Below are 16,693 nucleotides of genomic sequence, written 5' to 3'. Positions count from 1 at the left end.
TAATCTAAACGGGTGATAACAGAATGCACATTTTTGCAAAAAAAAAAAATTACAGACAAATAGAACTTCTCAAAAGTTGAATGTAATGAAAACGTCCAACTTTTGTGGGATGTCTTTAGCTTACATCCGTAACTTAGGTAGCTTTTGTTTTACATTGAAAAAGTGGTTCCTATACTATAGTTTTCGTTCATGGAATAAAAATGTATGTGTTTGTTTACCAATTGTCAAATACTTAAATTTGTTTACAATTCATTAGATAAACATTTAAGTATTCCACCTAACTGAACATTTGTCTTGTATGCCGCTTGTGTACCAAATACCAACAGAATATTTGGTGCATCCCTACTTAGAACCAGTATTCTTTCATGTTAAGGTTCCTTATTGCATATTCCGTACATTTGTCTTACTTTGTACTTTTCTATGGCAGCAAATGTTTTTCAACCACTGATCTTACGACCAAACGGCACGACCTTGAGGATCATGGATTAGGGCAAAATTCTAGCTATAGGTTCATTCCCTCTAGTTATGATCGCAGATAAAGGGGTTTGACTGCATAGGCCCTGGTTTGGCTACAACGAGGGTCCAGAGTTGCTATTTTGACCCCAGAAATGCAATGGCGTTTCCATTGGAATTTCAGACTTCAACACTATGTTCGATCTCCCAACACCTTTGGCATCTTTTGTTAATAATTGAGTATGAGGGAAAACACGTATTTATCTATGAGCACAATCTAAGTTATTTGAAAAGTCGAAACAATCTTTTTTTTTTTTTTTGGTGCCATGTGCAATAAAAAAATCTGCGCTTTTTCTCCTCTCCCATTTTTTGCTGTGGGATATCTTTGACAGTATACAATAAATATCCAGTTAAAGTAAATGTTTTTATTAGCAACAATAAATACTTTTTGCTAACAGACGGTTAATATAAAACGGAAATAATTAATTTCATTTGCAAACGATAGATATCCTGTAACAATGTTATTTTGGCATTAAAAGTAGTCGCCAATTTAAATTTGAGAACCGCTTGTTTGAAATTAGTATCCAACATAATTAAATGGCTGCAGTACAGTAGCAGAAGCAGGGATAAAAATGGTAATTTTAAAGGAAACTCCATTGCATCCTGGGTACAAATTAACAACTTTGGACCCTCGTTGCAGCTGAACTAGAGCCTATACAGTCAAACCGCTTTACCTATGTTCATACCTAGTGGTAATTGACCTATACCTATAAATTTTGTTCAAATCCGTGACCCTCAAGGTCGTGCCATTTGGTTGTTGGATCTTTTTTTCCTGGAAAAATTTTGTTACTTGTGTGTACTTTCATTGCTTGAAAATTAAATAAGTGTAGTGAAAAGTAGCATTATTTTGCATATAAATAAACATGTTTTAATTTGAACGCATCTCTACATAGTATAAAATGAAGTTTCCAAAAAGTGTCTGTTTGTGTGAACACACAAAACTTGGGAACTACCCAACCGATTTCGATGAAATTTTCACAGTATCTTTCTTTTAGCACCGGAAAGGTTTGCAGACCGGTTTGAAAAAAAAAATTCGATGAGTATTTCTTTTTTTTATTCCAATTTAGGCCAAAATTTTACATAAATTCCCAAATATGGGGGTGAAAAATGACTTGCTCATACTAATATTACATATCGTTGGAAAGGGTAGAATTTTCCGCATTGTACACGATTTATTTCAATGCTCTAACTTAATTGCAGCGGGAGTTACTTGCGTTTTTAGCTCGATTTTTTTTAGGCTTAGCTGAAATTTAGGCACTACTTTCTTCATTAAATTTATGAATAAAATGTGAAGAAATTGTCCCACCGTTTTCTTTTTGACACCATTGGAAAAAGCGATATTTTTTGCTCCAGATCCATCTCGACCTATGGTCGAAAAAATAAGCTTTTATCTCGAAAGGAAAAAGAAAGTTACAAGCCTTTTTAAATCAAGTTCAAAAAATCTCATTTCCATTCAAATTAACATTTTCTTTCACATTTTAATTCCTTAAACTCATTTTATTTTGTGTTTCCATAGTTATGCTTTTTAAATCCATCTTTCTCGCTTTAATTTCTTAAAAGTATTTTGATATCAGTCTTCATTGTTTACAAGGGAAATTTTGCATGATGTTTCTATTTATTTATTTATTTGAGCCTGATTGTTGAATATACGTTGCTTAACATAATTTTATTTTCAAGGTGAACCGGGCAAAGCTGCTAGATGTATGTAATTGCTTAGTTTTTTTACTCTAAAAATGTTGCATGTTTAAGGCAAATTAATTTGTAGTTTGAACTAAGCTGTTATGAAGAAATATAAATTTAGTTTTCAATAGTGTCTTTTGCTATTATTCATTTTAACATTAGTAATCTCTTTCTAGGAAAGGCATGCAGCAAAAACAATTCCTGAAGTGAAGCAATTTGTAACAAAACTGCAGTATATACAAGATGCAAAGAAGTCTCTAGCTACCCGTATGCATTGCGCTAATTCCGTATTTCTTGATTATTCTATGAAGCCTCCACTAAACCAGAGGTTCCCAAACTTCAGACCTCCGTGGACCCCCTCCGGAAAAATTACAAACTTCGCGGACCCCCCCCCCCCCCCAGCGCATGCAAAAAAAAAATAATAATAAAAATGACACAGTTAAATCTATATTTTTTTCGAATATATTTTTACGCTTTTTTCTTTTAAATTTATTTATTCATTATTCTGTATATTTTTCATAGCTCTTGTCTGGTTTGCATTTCTTACATTATTATTTTGAGTTATGGAAGTAAAATTATATTTCAAATTCAGTTAGGAATTAAAATGTTATCACCAAATTTCTGCAACAAGTTTACTAATAAAAATGAACTTTTGAAGTTAGTAACAAAACATTGGTAACCTAAAGTAAGAAATGACAACGTCAAAAAACAAACTGCTGTGTTAATTTTTCATATGAGTTGTATTTTTGGCATATTAGGATTTCAGTCAATTATGGATGTAAATGGATGAGTCTTGAAAATGTTGGTGGGGGAACCGCTTTCTGCATGTACTTCAGCAAAAACGTTTTTATTCCTCATAAATGTACTTTATTTTTGAATTAAAATATCGTTACTTGTCCTTCAATCTCCTTATATTTATCTTATATTTAACGTTTTAGCTGGGTAGCACTGCGGACCCCCTGGGGTTCATGGACCACATAGTTTGGGAAACTCTGCTCTAAGTGCTTTATCAAATCATCAAAACCAATTTTGAATTTTTAGTGCAAGAAAATTTCCTTCTGTAAAATATTTTTCTTTAAATCATTAAAAAAAAAACAATATTGCAAAAAATTAGAAATAAATATTTATTGCTGAAATGCTATACATAATGAGGCCACAATTTCGGAATCCCAAAATCTGGAAGGCCCGAAAACCGAAGTTTTTGCCCGAAAATATTTAAAAAAATAATAATTTAAAAAAATTAATCTTTTTTTTTCCAGTTTTAAAAGTTTAAAATTTTAACGCTTGGCAATTACTTACTGAAAACACCCTACTTTCAGTTCAGCTCTTTTCTTTTTAACATTTCCTCCCTGCATTGTGTTATGCTCAAATAAGTACTTTGCTGCAATTTTTCAACATCCATCAACTAACCATCAGTTTACAATGCTGCTTTTTTTCTTCTCATAAGTATGCAGTACAATGCCTATTGAACAAAAGTACAAAATAATTTCTAGAAAAATATGATTTATCTATTGTATCGATCGGCTCATTGCATAGTAAAAAAGCAACATCCGCGGACTATATGCCGCTGCAAATTGTCTCAAACTTTTGTTTTAGTATAATGAAGTACACTTTCATTCATATTGATTAAAAATTAAAAGAAATTTAGCTTGAACATTAGTGAAACCAGGAAAAACCTGAGAAATACTGCACGACAGTCAAGTTTTTATTATTTTTAGTGTCAGAATCCAAAAATTCTGAAATCTGGAAAGGTTGTGGTCCGAAGCATTCCAAATTTGGAGTCCCATATTGTACAGTAGGGTGTATCAAAAAAAAAAAAAAAAAAATTTTTTGTAAAAAAATTCTAAGGTGATAAAAAAGCTGCTCCTACAGACCCACATATACCACAAAAAGTTTTTATTCAAATCAAAAAATATTTAGGTCTCTCCCACAAAAGGTCTAAAATTTCTAATTCTCTTCAAAAACTTCAATTTTCATGCATTTTGTTTTTAAAATTGGGATTTTTTTTTTAAATTTCAAGTTAAAATATGAGGTTGAACATTCTTGTTTAAATATTTTTTTTACTTTTATGCAATGTTTAGGTCTCCTGCACAGAACCCAATACTAAGGATTTTTTAAAGTTAAATTTTTCTTTATGAACAAATTAATTACACTGTGCAGCATAAAAAATGCATCTGACACCATCTCTGCTGACTACATTTAGCATATGTCTAACAAAGTTGTTGTTTTAAATTTTTTTCTACAAAGTTTTCCAATGTTAGAATTAAAATTTATTCTTAAAAAATTTTTTAGACACCACTATGGCTGAGTTAATCAAAGAAGTCACAATTTCTGAACAATTTCTCAAGTCTTTGCAAACTGAACAAGGTAATGTATCGCTAAATTTCTCAATATGTTGTTCAGGGTTGACGAGTTTCTGCCGAGGCAGTTAAAGCCACTGGTAGAAACCGGTTAAAACCGGCATGGCAAAAACCACTTTCTGCCACATTTGCGGCAGAAACTGGCAAAAACTCACAAAATGACAAAAAAATAATTACTGACATACAATAGAAAATGCATGGAAAAACATAATTAGTTGTTAACCCCAAAGCACACTTTAATTACAATATCTTCACAGTTAAAACTTAAATGTGACATTGTTTTAACCCTGCAGTTGCCGCTTAGAAAAGGTATTTTCTAAAATCTAAACAGTTTCTCAATTTAATGTGCACAAACAAAAAATTTTAGAATATTCTTGCTACAGAAGAGCTCAGGGAACAAGCAATGTTTGAAACTTTTGTCCGTTGTATATTTTTCTAATCTGGTCCACCATGTAGTAACTGGGGTAATGGTAAAAATTTGATTGGAAAAATAAGTTTTGAGAATTAGGGCCATTTTATTTTATAAAGCTGTGACATAGGGACAAAATCTACGTTAATATTGGCAAGTAAAAGTCTGGCACTTTCTTGAAGCACACAATAATTTCAATCACAAGCAATTTAGATGAAGCATATAAGCAAGCAAATTACAATCAGTGATGCCTGTTTAATTCTGTATGTCACTCCTATTTCCTGAGCACCCGTATTATTTCTCGTCCTTTGTTATATTAATCCAAATTTTTGGAGCAATTGAAAAGTTCCTTTTCTGAACTAAATCAAGGGCACTAGTATAGGATTTTATATTTTTAAATGATGAAATGAAGTTTCATTTTTTAGTTAACTTAAAAAAATATCATTTAATAATTACTTTAGTTATTAAAGACTCTTTTAAGTTTTTGCCAGTTTCTGCCGGTTTTTACCGGTTATAACCAGTTTCTGCCACTGGCACGGCAAAAACTAGTTTCTGCCGGCAGAAAGCCAATCCTGATGTTGTTACAAATCATTGTTTTTCTGTGTGTTGGTTTAGTAGTTATATTTTTACATTTTTTCAGAATTTATGAATGGCAATGACACAGATAAAATTAATGCTCACATTGAAGATTGTATAGCCAAACAAGAACCATTGATGAAAGTAATTATTCTGATCAGAATTTTGTTATTGTTTCTTATTTGTATGCATGGGTGCAAGACCTTCCGTCTTAGGACGGATTTCCGTCTTGGACAAAATTTCCGAGACGGAGGTCGAGACGGAAAGAAATTCGATGACTTCAGTTTTTACTTCAAAAGAAAAATTGAGTGTTTGAAAAATATGGTTTAATATTACTGGACCGTTCCATAACCACGAATTTACATCGCCATTCTCTCGAATTTCCGCCAAGGGCTTGTTTTGTTTGCGTGCTTTTGGAGGAGTGGCTTTTAGACTCGCGTGGTTTGACATTTTTTAGGTTGCTCTGTTATTTCCAACTGCAGACCGCGAAGTTGCTCGCTATTCTCCCTGATTTTTTGAATTAATCGTCTTTTATTTGAAAATTTAGTTTTTTCTCTTGCATTTTTTTTTAGCATCCTTTCGTTTTTTCTTCATTTGCGTTTTTTTTTTTTTTTGCAAACTTTATACGCATAAATGAAAATTATGTGCGCTCTTAAAATGTCTTAGAGTTGAATCTGAATCACGGATTGAGAGTGATTGCTGACGGGATGAAATGTTTACGCCACAGCAAAGGGTCACATCCCAGGTAAGATGGAAACTATCAGGGGTTTTGAAGATTTTAGTCAAAATGGGACTTTTGGAAAGAATCGGGGAAAAATTTCAAGCTGGTTTGAAACACCAATGGGCAACTGTTCCTGCATTTTTGACATGTTTCTGGTAAAATATTCTAAAACTTGAGGAATCATTAAATTCCAATGGCTTTCAATCTAACACTCGCTAGAATGGAAATATGGGGGGGGGGAGAGCGCGAAGGGAAACGAAGAAAATAACGACAGCACGAGTTTGCGAAAAAACGCTGGTCTTGCAATAAGTAATGGTAAGTTCGCAAATTAACCCACGATACTGGGGTCTTAAAACGTTTATATTTTGGACAATCTAAGAGGGGGGAAGGGGGTTACTCAAGGGGGCTCTAGAATAAACTGAATTGAAAGCCATTTTTGAAGCTAGGAGTGGTTCGGGTATTTCTGCTCTGCAAACTATTAAAAGTTAAGTCAAAATGATTAGGCTGCTTTAATGATGTAAAAGTAGGGGGGAGGAGGGTTGAAAAAAATAAAATCGGAAACTGGAGTCCTAAAAACACTAATTTAAGCAATCATTGGTGAATTTATGAGAGATGGTTTTGGTGTTCTAATCGGAAAATGTTTTGTAGCTGATGTATTCAAAACTCTTTGAGGCTATACTTAAATGACTTAAGGAAGTTGAGTCTATACTTAAATGACTTAATAAAGTTTGGGGGGGGGGGGGGCATGGAAAATTTCTCCATGCTGAAGCTATGCTATTTTGGCTATTTTTGAGTGAGTTAAGAGTTAGGTATTTCGGGGGTCTTTCTCGAAACATTTTCGAAATTGAAGTCTTGAAACTTTGGGTTGTCTTTGGCGATGTAGGGAGGGGAGTTGCTTTTTCAATAGCAAAATTAATCTTAAACACAAACTTACACTGCTTTCAGTAAACACAATGGGAGGGGTGGGGGGGGGGGTATTCCGCCGCCCAGCCCGAAATGTTTTAGTTTCTGAAATTTTAAGAACTCTGTTTTAGGCTATCTTTGGCGAACTGAAAGGGGAAGGGAGTAGGAAGCTTGTTTCAAAAAGTTTCAGAAATTAGTTTTAAAAATTTTAGACGGTCATAAATCATGTATATAGGTACTGTTCCTAGAAAAAAATTTAGAAACTGAAGTCTTAAAAACTCAAATTTAGGATATTTGTGGTGAACTCAGAGGAAGGGGTTTGGGAGTTCTCTTCCGAAAATTTTTCAAAGCTGAAATATATTTAAGTGCCTTAAGAGGGATGTGATTTGGAGGCCCTCCCTGGAGTGAGGATTCAGTTCCCCTATTGTTTTTTTTTTAAAATTAATGAATATTGGAAAGTACCTCGTTTAAAAAATATATCTACTTCACTGAAGCAGTTTTTTTTTGCTAATTTCACCACCTGCTATCTTGTAAAAGAATTCTTTTTCAAAAATTGCGTTTTTGTAACTTCAATTTCGAAATATTGCCGGAGGAGAGTTCCTGAGCTTCATCCCTTCGATAATGCATTCAAAAAGCGTATAACATGCTGTGAAAGATGGAGTACAATTTCGTTTTTGAAGCTTCAATTTCGGGGAGAGCCCACAGCATTCCCCCCTCTTTCTCTAATATTTTTGAAATTCGCCCAATATTCTGATTTTGGGACTATCGGTTTGAAAAAAATTATGTAAGAGAGTCACTAAACCTCTTCTTTTCCTGAACTTTACCGAAATTGCCTACTATTGCATTTTATGGACTTCAATTTAAAAAAATTTCTAGGGAAGAACCCCCAGACTCCCCGTTATTGGCGACTGTTAAGTTTTTGGAATTACGATAGCAAAACGCTTAAATATTACCATTTAAACTAGGTTCATGTTGTTAGGAAAGTCAAAATCTTAAAATGCAAATCAACTCCAAGATTCCAAAACTGGCATAGTTAAAATCTACAGCATTTATACATATTTTTTTTTCCTTAAGCACGCATGCTTGGGGGAGGGGGGAGGGCTAAAAATATTTTCCGTCTTGGATACATCACCAAACTTGCACCCATGTTTGTATGCATTTCTTTTACTTTTTGTCTAATTTTGGGTCATTATACAAAAAACGTAGGTTTTTGAAGTTGAAATTCATGTAAAAAAATGATCTTCAATTTTTTTAAGTTAATTTATATTAGTCCTTTTAGGCCCCTTTTTACTATCACATAGTTAGTCACATTCTTTATTGATTATTTTGTAACTTTTTCTTGTAGTTAAAATTTTGACCTGAGGGTACCGAATAGTAAATATATATTTTAAATATTATTTTTAAACTTTTCATTTAAATACACTTGCATCTTGTTTGTGGAATACGATTTGAACTGATTAAAATGTACGCATCTTTCTCGAAATAGATTTTTTAAAACAGTTGTATGCACCATTTCTCATTGTATATCCTTCATTACATCTACAATGTAACGGAGGAAACAAATTCTTATGTTTTGCTATGCACAATGTGTTGATTTATGGTTAATGCAACTAATTTAGAATTTACTAAAAAAAAAAGTGATTCAATTTTAACTATTAAAAAAAATTTAGTACGCGAACAATTCTTTCCTTTTTAACTCAAGAACAGTGGATACACAAAGTTAAGGACCTGTTTGACTTCAAAGAGAATAGTGCTGAAATTATTTCACACTAAGTGGTTCACTTCACTATGAAGACCCAGAGTTGAAAAGAGCTACTCATGATTCTAAACCCTTTGTAATAAGCTGCTAGTACTGCCGTCTATTGGAAATTCTAATGCTTAATTAGATTCTGAATGGAGGATACAAGAAAGACTGAGAGTTATTCAAAAGATTATGAATGCTATATATTTTTTTATTTTATTACATAATTCTCTTAAACTATTAAAAAAACATCAAGTGATTCAAATTTCACTATTAAATCTGTTATATATATATATACAGTAGAAGACCATTATAACGCCGACCTATATAACGCAATTCTCTGTAAACCGCACAGCTTTTCAGACGTAAACAATATGTTTTGACGTTAAAAAACTCCCTCTGTTTTGTCTTGCAAACATAAAAATTGTGAGGAAAATTAATTTTGAAACAGTTTTTCATCTTTCCATCTTAATTCAAAGTTTTAAAATGAAAATTAGTATTCATGAAAATACCAGCAGATGGCTCTTGAAAATGCAGCTGTTATGCAAGCCATTAAGCTAGCAGAAGTGCACGATAATTCACTTTCTTTTAATTGTGAAACATATTTATTTGTGAATAACTAATTGTAATATTAGTGCTTTAATACTCATTGTAGATAAAACTCATTCTGAAGTGCTAATGTATAGATATATTCTGAATATTAGTTTCAAAATTTGTGAAATAATCTATATAACGCAAAATCCTGTGTAATGCAAAAGCTCTGGTCCCAAGGTGTGCGTTATAACGGTTTTCTACTGTCTACTCCGTGCAGTGAAAAAAACATTTAAAAAAAATTATAACATTATTAACTTGTATTGATCATTTTCAAAATTTGTTATACTTTTCGAAATCTCATAAAGTGTATAAAAATAAATATTTTTGAAACTAAACACCCTGGACTTAAAGAAACGTGTTTTTTGTAGAATGACCCTTATATATATTTAGTTTTGGAATCCAAGAATTAACTCTTAATTTTAATCCACTACATATGCAAAAACACAATTTTCGTAACCTAATTAAAAAGTGTTTGAGGAAGTACTCTGAAACAAAATGCTGAGTAAGTTGCAAGCATTTTGCAATCATTTTAGGCATTACTATTGATAAATATGATGATGTACTTCGTAATTTCAATTCAAGTTTGCTGCAAATATGGTACTTGCATTTCAACATCAGCAATTTTTCATGACTTGGATCCACTTTTAAATTGTTTAAATGATAATGCGAAATTGCTTTACTACTCCATAAGGTTAGTGAGTAACAACACCTGTGTTTGTCAGTTTTGAATATGATTAAATCTGCTATGTTTTGAAATTACACGGCCTCTTCTCTACAGTCTTGCCGCAAAAGTGGAATGATAATTATAAATGTTGAAGAATTCAAATTTACTTCAGTAATTTTAGGTGCTGAGGTTAATTTGTTTGCAATCCCTGACAAATAATGGACTCAAGCAAAAACAGTTGGATTATTACAAGCGAGAAATTATTCAGGTGAGTTTGCTGTGCTGTATGGATTCCATTCATATAAATAAAACAGAGAATATGTATATGTGTGTATGTTCCCTATACAAATCCACAGTTTTCGCCGGATCTCAACCAAATTTGACAGGGAGGTGTTTGCGCACCTGAGAAGGAACGTAGGGGGGTTTTCAAATGCCAAAAAAAAAAACCCCGAACAGTTTGAATTTAATTTTAGGACCCGAAAATGGCTCTTTCTATCCGCAATAATTATCCGATTTCTTTAATTCTGGTCCCATTCGAGAGCCCGTGAAAATTCCCAAAGGGTTCATCCACATCATTTGAATTTCGAAACAAAAAGGCTGTAAAATCACTGGGACAAAAATTTAAAGCACTTTTAAGCCAGATGGAACTCTATTTTCATATTGGAAAATTATCGTTTGCGTTATCTCATTTTAGCATGTATAAAACCATTCAGAAGGTTGCCACTTTTTTTTTTTTTTTTTGACAATGACTAAATAAATTTTTTTTAGATTTGGAGGTGACATTTTCCCGTTTTGGTTATTATTTGGCAATATGGAGGGTTGCGTTTAATCTATTCCGAAATTTTTGGTTTGACAATTTCTTTCTTTGAGAATGGTTATTTTGACGGGAAATTTTAAGATTTTTTTTTTCCTCCAATTGAAGCCTGATTGTTGAACATGCGTCACTTGCCATAACTTTTTTTCCTAGAGGTAGACCGTGAAAAGCTGGGCAATGCAGGTAGTTTTAAATATTTGTGTACTTAAAATGCTAATAAAATATTTTGTTTTTGGAAAGAGAGGTTGCTAGGTACGCTGTTCTATTGAATGAAATTATGATTTTTTTTTTTTGCATTCAGATTGAACTAACCAAATGGTTATAAATGTTAGGTAAATTGTTCAATCAATGATTAATTCATTGTGGCAAGAAAGAATATAATCTTAGATACAATCGTTCGTCCCTCACCACTTTGACTTTCGTCGCTTCACACTATCACGGTTTTTTTCCTCCAATTATACAGTCAACCCTCGTTTATCGTGGTTAATTCGTTCCAGATTTGACCGCGATAACTGATTTTCCGCGCAGTAGAATTCTGTATTTATAAACCGAATATTTTCCTTATTAGAGCACATAAAACTTACCTACGACTATTTAAATAGGTTTTTAAGATAGAGCACCCTAGACATAACAGCACCCTTAAATTTGTAGTATTCAATATATTGCACAAAATAACACACTAAACTAAAAAGATATCACGTTGTTAATTATTGAGAAATAAACTACACACACACTTGAATTCTTACACACTACTACTAATCTATGAAAAAGCTCAACCTGTTTGATGATGAATTAATTGTCAGTTAGTGAACGTATGTGCCCCCGTTTTTTCTCAACATTCATCCTCATTAAAGGGATTACGTATACAACTTTAAAAGCTAGTACATTGTTGAACACCATCTGCACTCTACAAATGTATTTATCTCCTAGTAATAATACAGTAATTTATACTTTTCAGTTAGTGCTTAACGGTTAAAATCAGATAGCGATTCCCTTCATTTTCTTCGGAGATTTTATACCTCCACTCCCTCAACTAGTACACGAGCACATAAGCGGATTTAGGACTGAGTTCCTGGGGGGCAGGATTTTTTTTTTTTTTTTGAGCAACATTTTTAATTGCCCTCCCCCCCTTCCCATGTTTTTGTCTGTTTTCTGTGATGCGTAAGGCCATTCTTTACTTTTTTATTTGTCGTTTTCATTACTGTGTGTAATCATGCTGTCCTTTTTAAATTGACCTTAAAAAAGAGGGGGCTGGTATTAAGAGAGTGACGCAGTGCTCCCTTTTAAGTGGGATATAGTATATCTCCAGTTTTAGGGGGTTTAAGTTTTACGCTTTAAAAGTGCTTTGTGATGCAAGTTAATACTTTAAAAGAAATGGTGCACAGATTTAGAGAATAGGTATCAAGAGAGTAACATACTACCCATTTGAACAATTCTTAATTATACACTTGATAAGAAAAAAAATTGAAGCACACTTTGCTTAGGAGTTTCAAAGACTTGTCTAATTATTTTCAAGGTTTGGTTGGTTAGATTGGGTTTTTGGTTCAAGAGCCCTTGTAGGCTATACTGCGCCAATCTTTTCAGGGATTTTAGAACCTATCAATAATTTGCACTTTCCAGCCTCTGAAATTGAGTAGTAGATTATACACTTGTAAAGTATTGTTCAAACTTTGTAAGAAACGGCTATTTTAAGTTTAAAAGAAAAAATAAACTTTAATTTCCTATTCAAAAAAGAAAAAATCATGATTTTTTTTTTTGTTATAAGATTTTGGAAGATAAGTTGTTACTATACAAACTCCTCCCAAAACTGGTGAGCATTGTCCCCTTTGCCCCCCCCCCCTATAAATCCACCCATGCTCTTCTGAACTATTCAAAAACGAAAAAAATATTTTTTTTTTTTTTAATTTTTGGAAAATGTGTTGTTACTACATAAAGTCCTCCCAAAACTGGGGGGGGGGGCATTGCCCCTTTCTGACCCCCCATAAATCCGCCCATGCACGAGCACATAAAAAAGGTTAACTACTATATTTGAAAAAATAAAAACTAGAAAAAACCGCGATGTAGTGAAGCCGCGAAAGTCGAAGCGCGAAGTAGCGAGGGACGACTATATTCAATTGGCCTTTTATAATGGGCACAGTAGGGTGTTTCAAAAAAACTATTTTTCAGCTAGAGTCCAGGACACCCCTATTTTTTTACTTACTAATAGTCTTCTGCTGTAAAAGTTTTAGCTTCTTACTCCAATTTTAAGAGGGTGCTCAATGACCCCTCCATTTAACATTAGCCGTACCAAAGAAATTTAGAAACATTTAATTTACCCAGCTGTTTTTTTTTTTTGTAAATAATTATTTTATTGCAAAGAATATGCATATTACTCATGTACAGTAAACTCCCGATTATCCGCGGAATAGGGTGGCATGGTAACCGCGGATAAGCGAAAACCGTGGATAATCCGAATAATACTTAAAAAACGATATTACTGTAGCAATAACTAAAAAACATGAATAACACTCACACATACATTAAAATTTTTGCTAAAAACATTTGCTACATTCCATCTACTAACACTGAATGTAAAAAATATACATATGTAAAAGCTAAAAACGACCAATAACACAATCATAATGTTTAATGACCGTTAAAAAAATAGTGAAAAGACCCGCAGATAATCCGAGCCGCGGATAAACCGACCGCTGATAATCGGGAGTTTACTGTATTTTATAAAATATAGCATTGTTTTTTCAGTTCAATGTATTTTTTTAACCCTCCTCCCCATGCTGATGAAGTTTGGGGGAGGGAGTTGAGCACCCTCTTTCAGTTGAAATAGAAGCTGAAATTCTTCCAGTATATTGCTACCCACAAGTCTAAAAATATTGACGGGTGTCCTGGTATCTAGGAGAAACTTTTTTTCTTACATGCAATTTTGAAACACCCTAGAGCACAGGTTAACTTTTCCCTTCAGAAAAATAACAAAATATTGGTTCTAAATAAGAAAGACAAGTTTTTCTAGTGGCTATAATAGAGTCGGTTTATAGAGGGGGGGGGGGGATTTATAGAAGGGGGCTGAAGAGTATCGCTATCTTCTTTCAACCATAGAGTTGAATGGGGTCGTTTCCAAAATTTTAAAAGTTTTTTTCGAAAGAGCATGCTTAGAAACATAGAATCTGACCATTTTTTAAATAATTTCTTTAAGTTTAAAATTTTTAAAAAATTACTTAAATTGGTGCTCTTTCATCGTTTAACCCTTCTGCCGATGACATCACAAATGATGAAATGCCATTCAGTGTTGCCATTCACGGTCCAAAATATTTAATTCACATCTTTACTCATGTGTATTGGCAACAATATGGTCGGTAGCAAGTGTAGAGCGCAATTTTAATTCACTGCTTGATTATCGTAACGTGGATATGTAGTAGAAAAATGCGGCAAAGTACATCATTTGTGACATCATAAAGAACACACCTTGTTTGAAAAATCGGACATTTAAAAGAAAACTGTTTGGAAAATAAAAGTGTTTTCTGGGTCCATGTTATTTTTTTTTTTTGCTCATTCTATCCATTTCAATGACTAAAAGTAGTACTTTTGACTGAAGGAAACCACCCCATTGGGGAGTGTATACCACTATTGTTGAAAGAGGATGATGTAATTGGATATTACCTGGGTAATGGTGACCAAACAAAGTTAGTTCATGTCTAGAGAGAAATCTAATTAATTTTTTTAAATGTATTTGAATGATAGTAAAGAAGTTTTCTAAGCTCCAAATAGGGAAACATTTGCTTTTTAAATAAATAAATAAATAAATAAATAAAAACTTTTTGCAGAAATTCACTTATTCCAATAGAGTCTGGAATGGATTTACATCAATAAATGAGAGTTGACTGTAGTTCTTATTAATTCAACAAAACAATTTCGCAATTTTTAAATTCATTTGAAATAATTATTGAAACATGTCTTGTCAGACTGTCCATAAATATCTTATTTACATCATGAAACCAGTTGTAAATGGTGTTTAAACATAATGAACTTTCGTGCTCAAATACTCATACTGACAGTTATATTTATTTAGACGTATGGATACCAGCATTGTCTCACATTGGATTGTCTAGAAAAAGCAGATCTTCTGAAACCTCAGGGTAATCGAACCTATTCTGTGATACGCAAGACATTAGGACTCATAGATGAAAAGGTTGATGAACAGGCGAGTATTTTTGTGGTACAATTTTTGTGGTGTCTAAAGCTCTGGATTAGCAGTCGCCCATGAGCGACTATTTTTACTGAAAATGGCTACCAAAAACCAAGTTCCAGTCACCAAAAGTAGTGACCATGTGTTATTTTATTTGTTAATATCACGCAGCAACAACACATTTTGAATCCAATCCTTTTTCTTTTTTGGTAAAGGGTTCATTTTTATCTACACGACCTTTTACAATTCAAATTTCCTGAAAAGTAATCGCGTCAGACGGCAGATATTTTCTGACTAATACATAAACAAAAACCTGTATAAGTTCTTTCATTTGCCATCATGTAGATATGTATTGCCTGCATTTGTATTCTATTTAAACATTTGTAAAATATTAATTTTTTTGTATACTTATATCTTAATACTAAAAAATATATCCAGTGAAATTTTGGGATTTTTTGTAGAGTAACATATTTTTTTAATTTGTTGTTAATATTTATAATAGCTATATTACTAATAGCGAATAGGTTATTTACTTTTTGAGCTGCATACATTTATTTAAAAAAAAAAGGTTAGTGCAAATGTGACTATTATTTTTTGTGACCTTGGTAGCCAGTGACTACTATTCAGAATTTCCAGTCTAGTAAGTAGTAGCCCTGACATTAAACCAGTCTAGTCCTGCTTTAATATCAAAGGAATGGTCCCCCCCCCCCCCCCAGAAAAAAAAGAAAGGTTCTCAGAACCTCTTCTTAAAAATAGTCCAAAATCCTTGAAAGATTTTTGTAAGAATTCGGAAATTAGCTTTTTTTGACATGCATACAAATAATACTATCATTAAAATAAATAAAGAACTGGTGAAAAAAAGAGAAAAAGAAAACATAGTCTGAGTTCTGGATTTAGAGATTGTTATCAATATTCAATTACGTATAAGGGAATGTAGGGCAAAGTGAAATGGTGAAATATTTACTCTGATTTTAGCTCCACCTATTGAGTAATATTTTAATTAAGTTGTAACACATGTCGTCGATTCCCATCAGGAAAAAAATACCACTAATGATTAAAGCATATGATAATGCACGCAATTTTAAAACATTGATAATCATATTGTAATATTTTGTTGTTAGCAAAAAAATTTTTTTTGTTAAAATTAAATGATATATAAAGTTATTGTTATTAACATTTTAAATATTATCTAAGACCTACTAATATTCAGTGCAGTATTTATTTGTTTAATATTAAGCTTATTTGTATTTGAAGTCAAGTGCATGCGAGGCAAAGTGAAATAGTTCATTTTATTTACTAATTTATTTTTTTATCAAATCACTTAGGTTTTCATATGTTTATTATTTCATATACATTCTTTCATTTAATAATTCAATAAAATGTATTTACTCGTTCACTTATTTTCTTATTCATACACTAATTATCCACTCATCTATTTTTTCTCTTGATTTAACTTATTTATTTATTCGTTTTTTGCTTAGTTTCCCTTTCATTTGATCATTCATTATTTTGTTTACTCATTTATTTAATCAAAAATA

At 32.4% G+C, this 16,693-nt stretch overlaps 1 protein-coding gene across 1 annotated transcript in view; it reads left to right on the top strand.

Moving 5' to 3' along the window:
• Positions 1–16,693, top strand: part of LOC129220081 (vacuolar protein sorting-associated protein 33A-like) — an 81,300-nt gene that overhangs the window by 34,443 nt on the left and 30,164 nt on the right. Inside the window, exons 9-13 of the mRNA XM_054854419.1 lie at positions 2,370–2,460; positions 4,486–4,560; positions 5,603–5,682; positions 10,343–10,429; positions 15,039–15,170. Of these exons, the coding sequence (XP_054710394.1) occupies positions 2,370–2,460; positions 4,486–4,560; positions 5,603–5,682; positions 10,343–10,429; positions 15,039–15,170 (465 nt within the window). The remainder of the gene's footprint in view (positions 1–2,369; positions 2,461–4,485; positions 4,561–5,602; positions 5,683–10,342; positions 10,430–15,038; positions 15,171–16,693) is intronic.

The sequence above is a fragment of the Uloborus diversus genome, chromosome 4 (assembly GCF_026930045.1).
Source record: "Uloborus diversus isolate 005 chromosome 4, Udiv.v.3.1, whole genome shotgun sequence".
Taxonomy (NCBI): domain Eukaryota; kingdom Metazoa; phylum Arthropoda; class Arachnida; order Araneae; family Uloboridae; genus Uloborus; species Uloborus diversus.
Note: the sequence above shows the minus strand (reverse complement) of the source record. Positions and strands in the feature narration are given on the sequence as shown.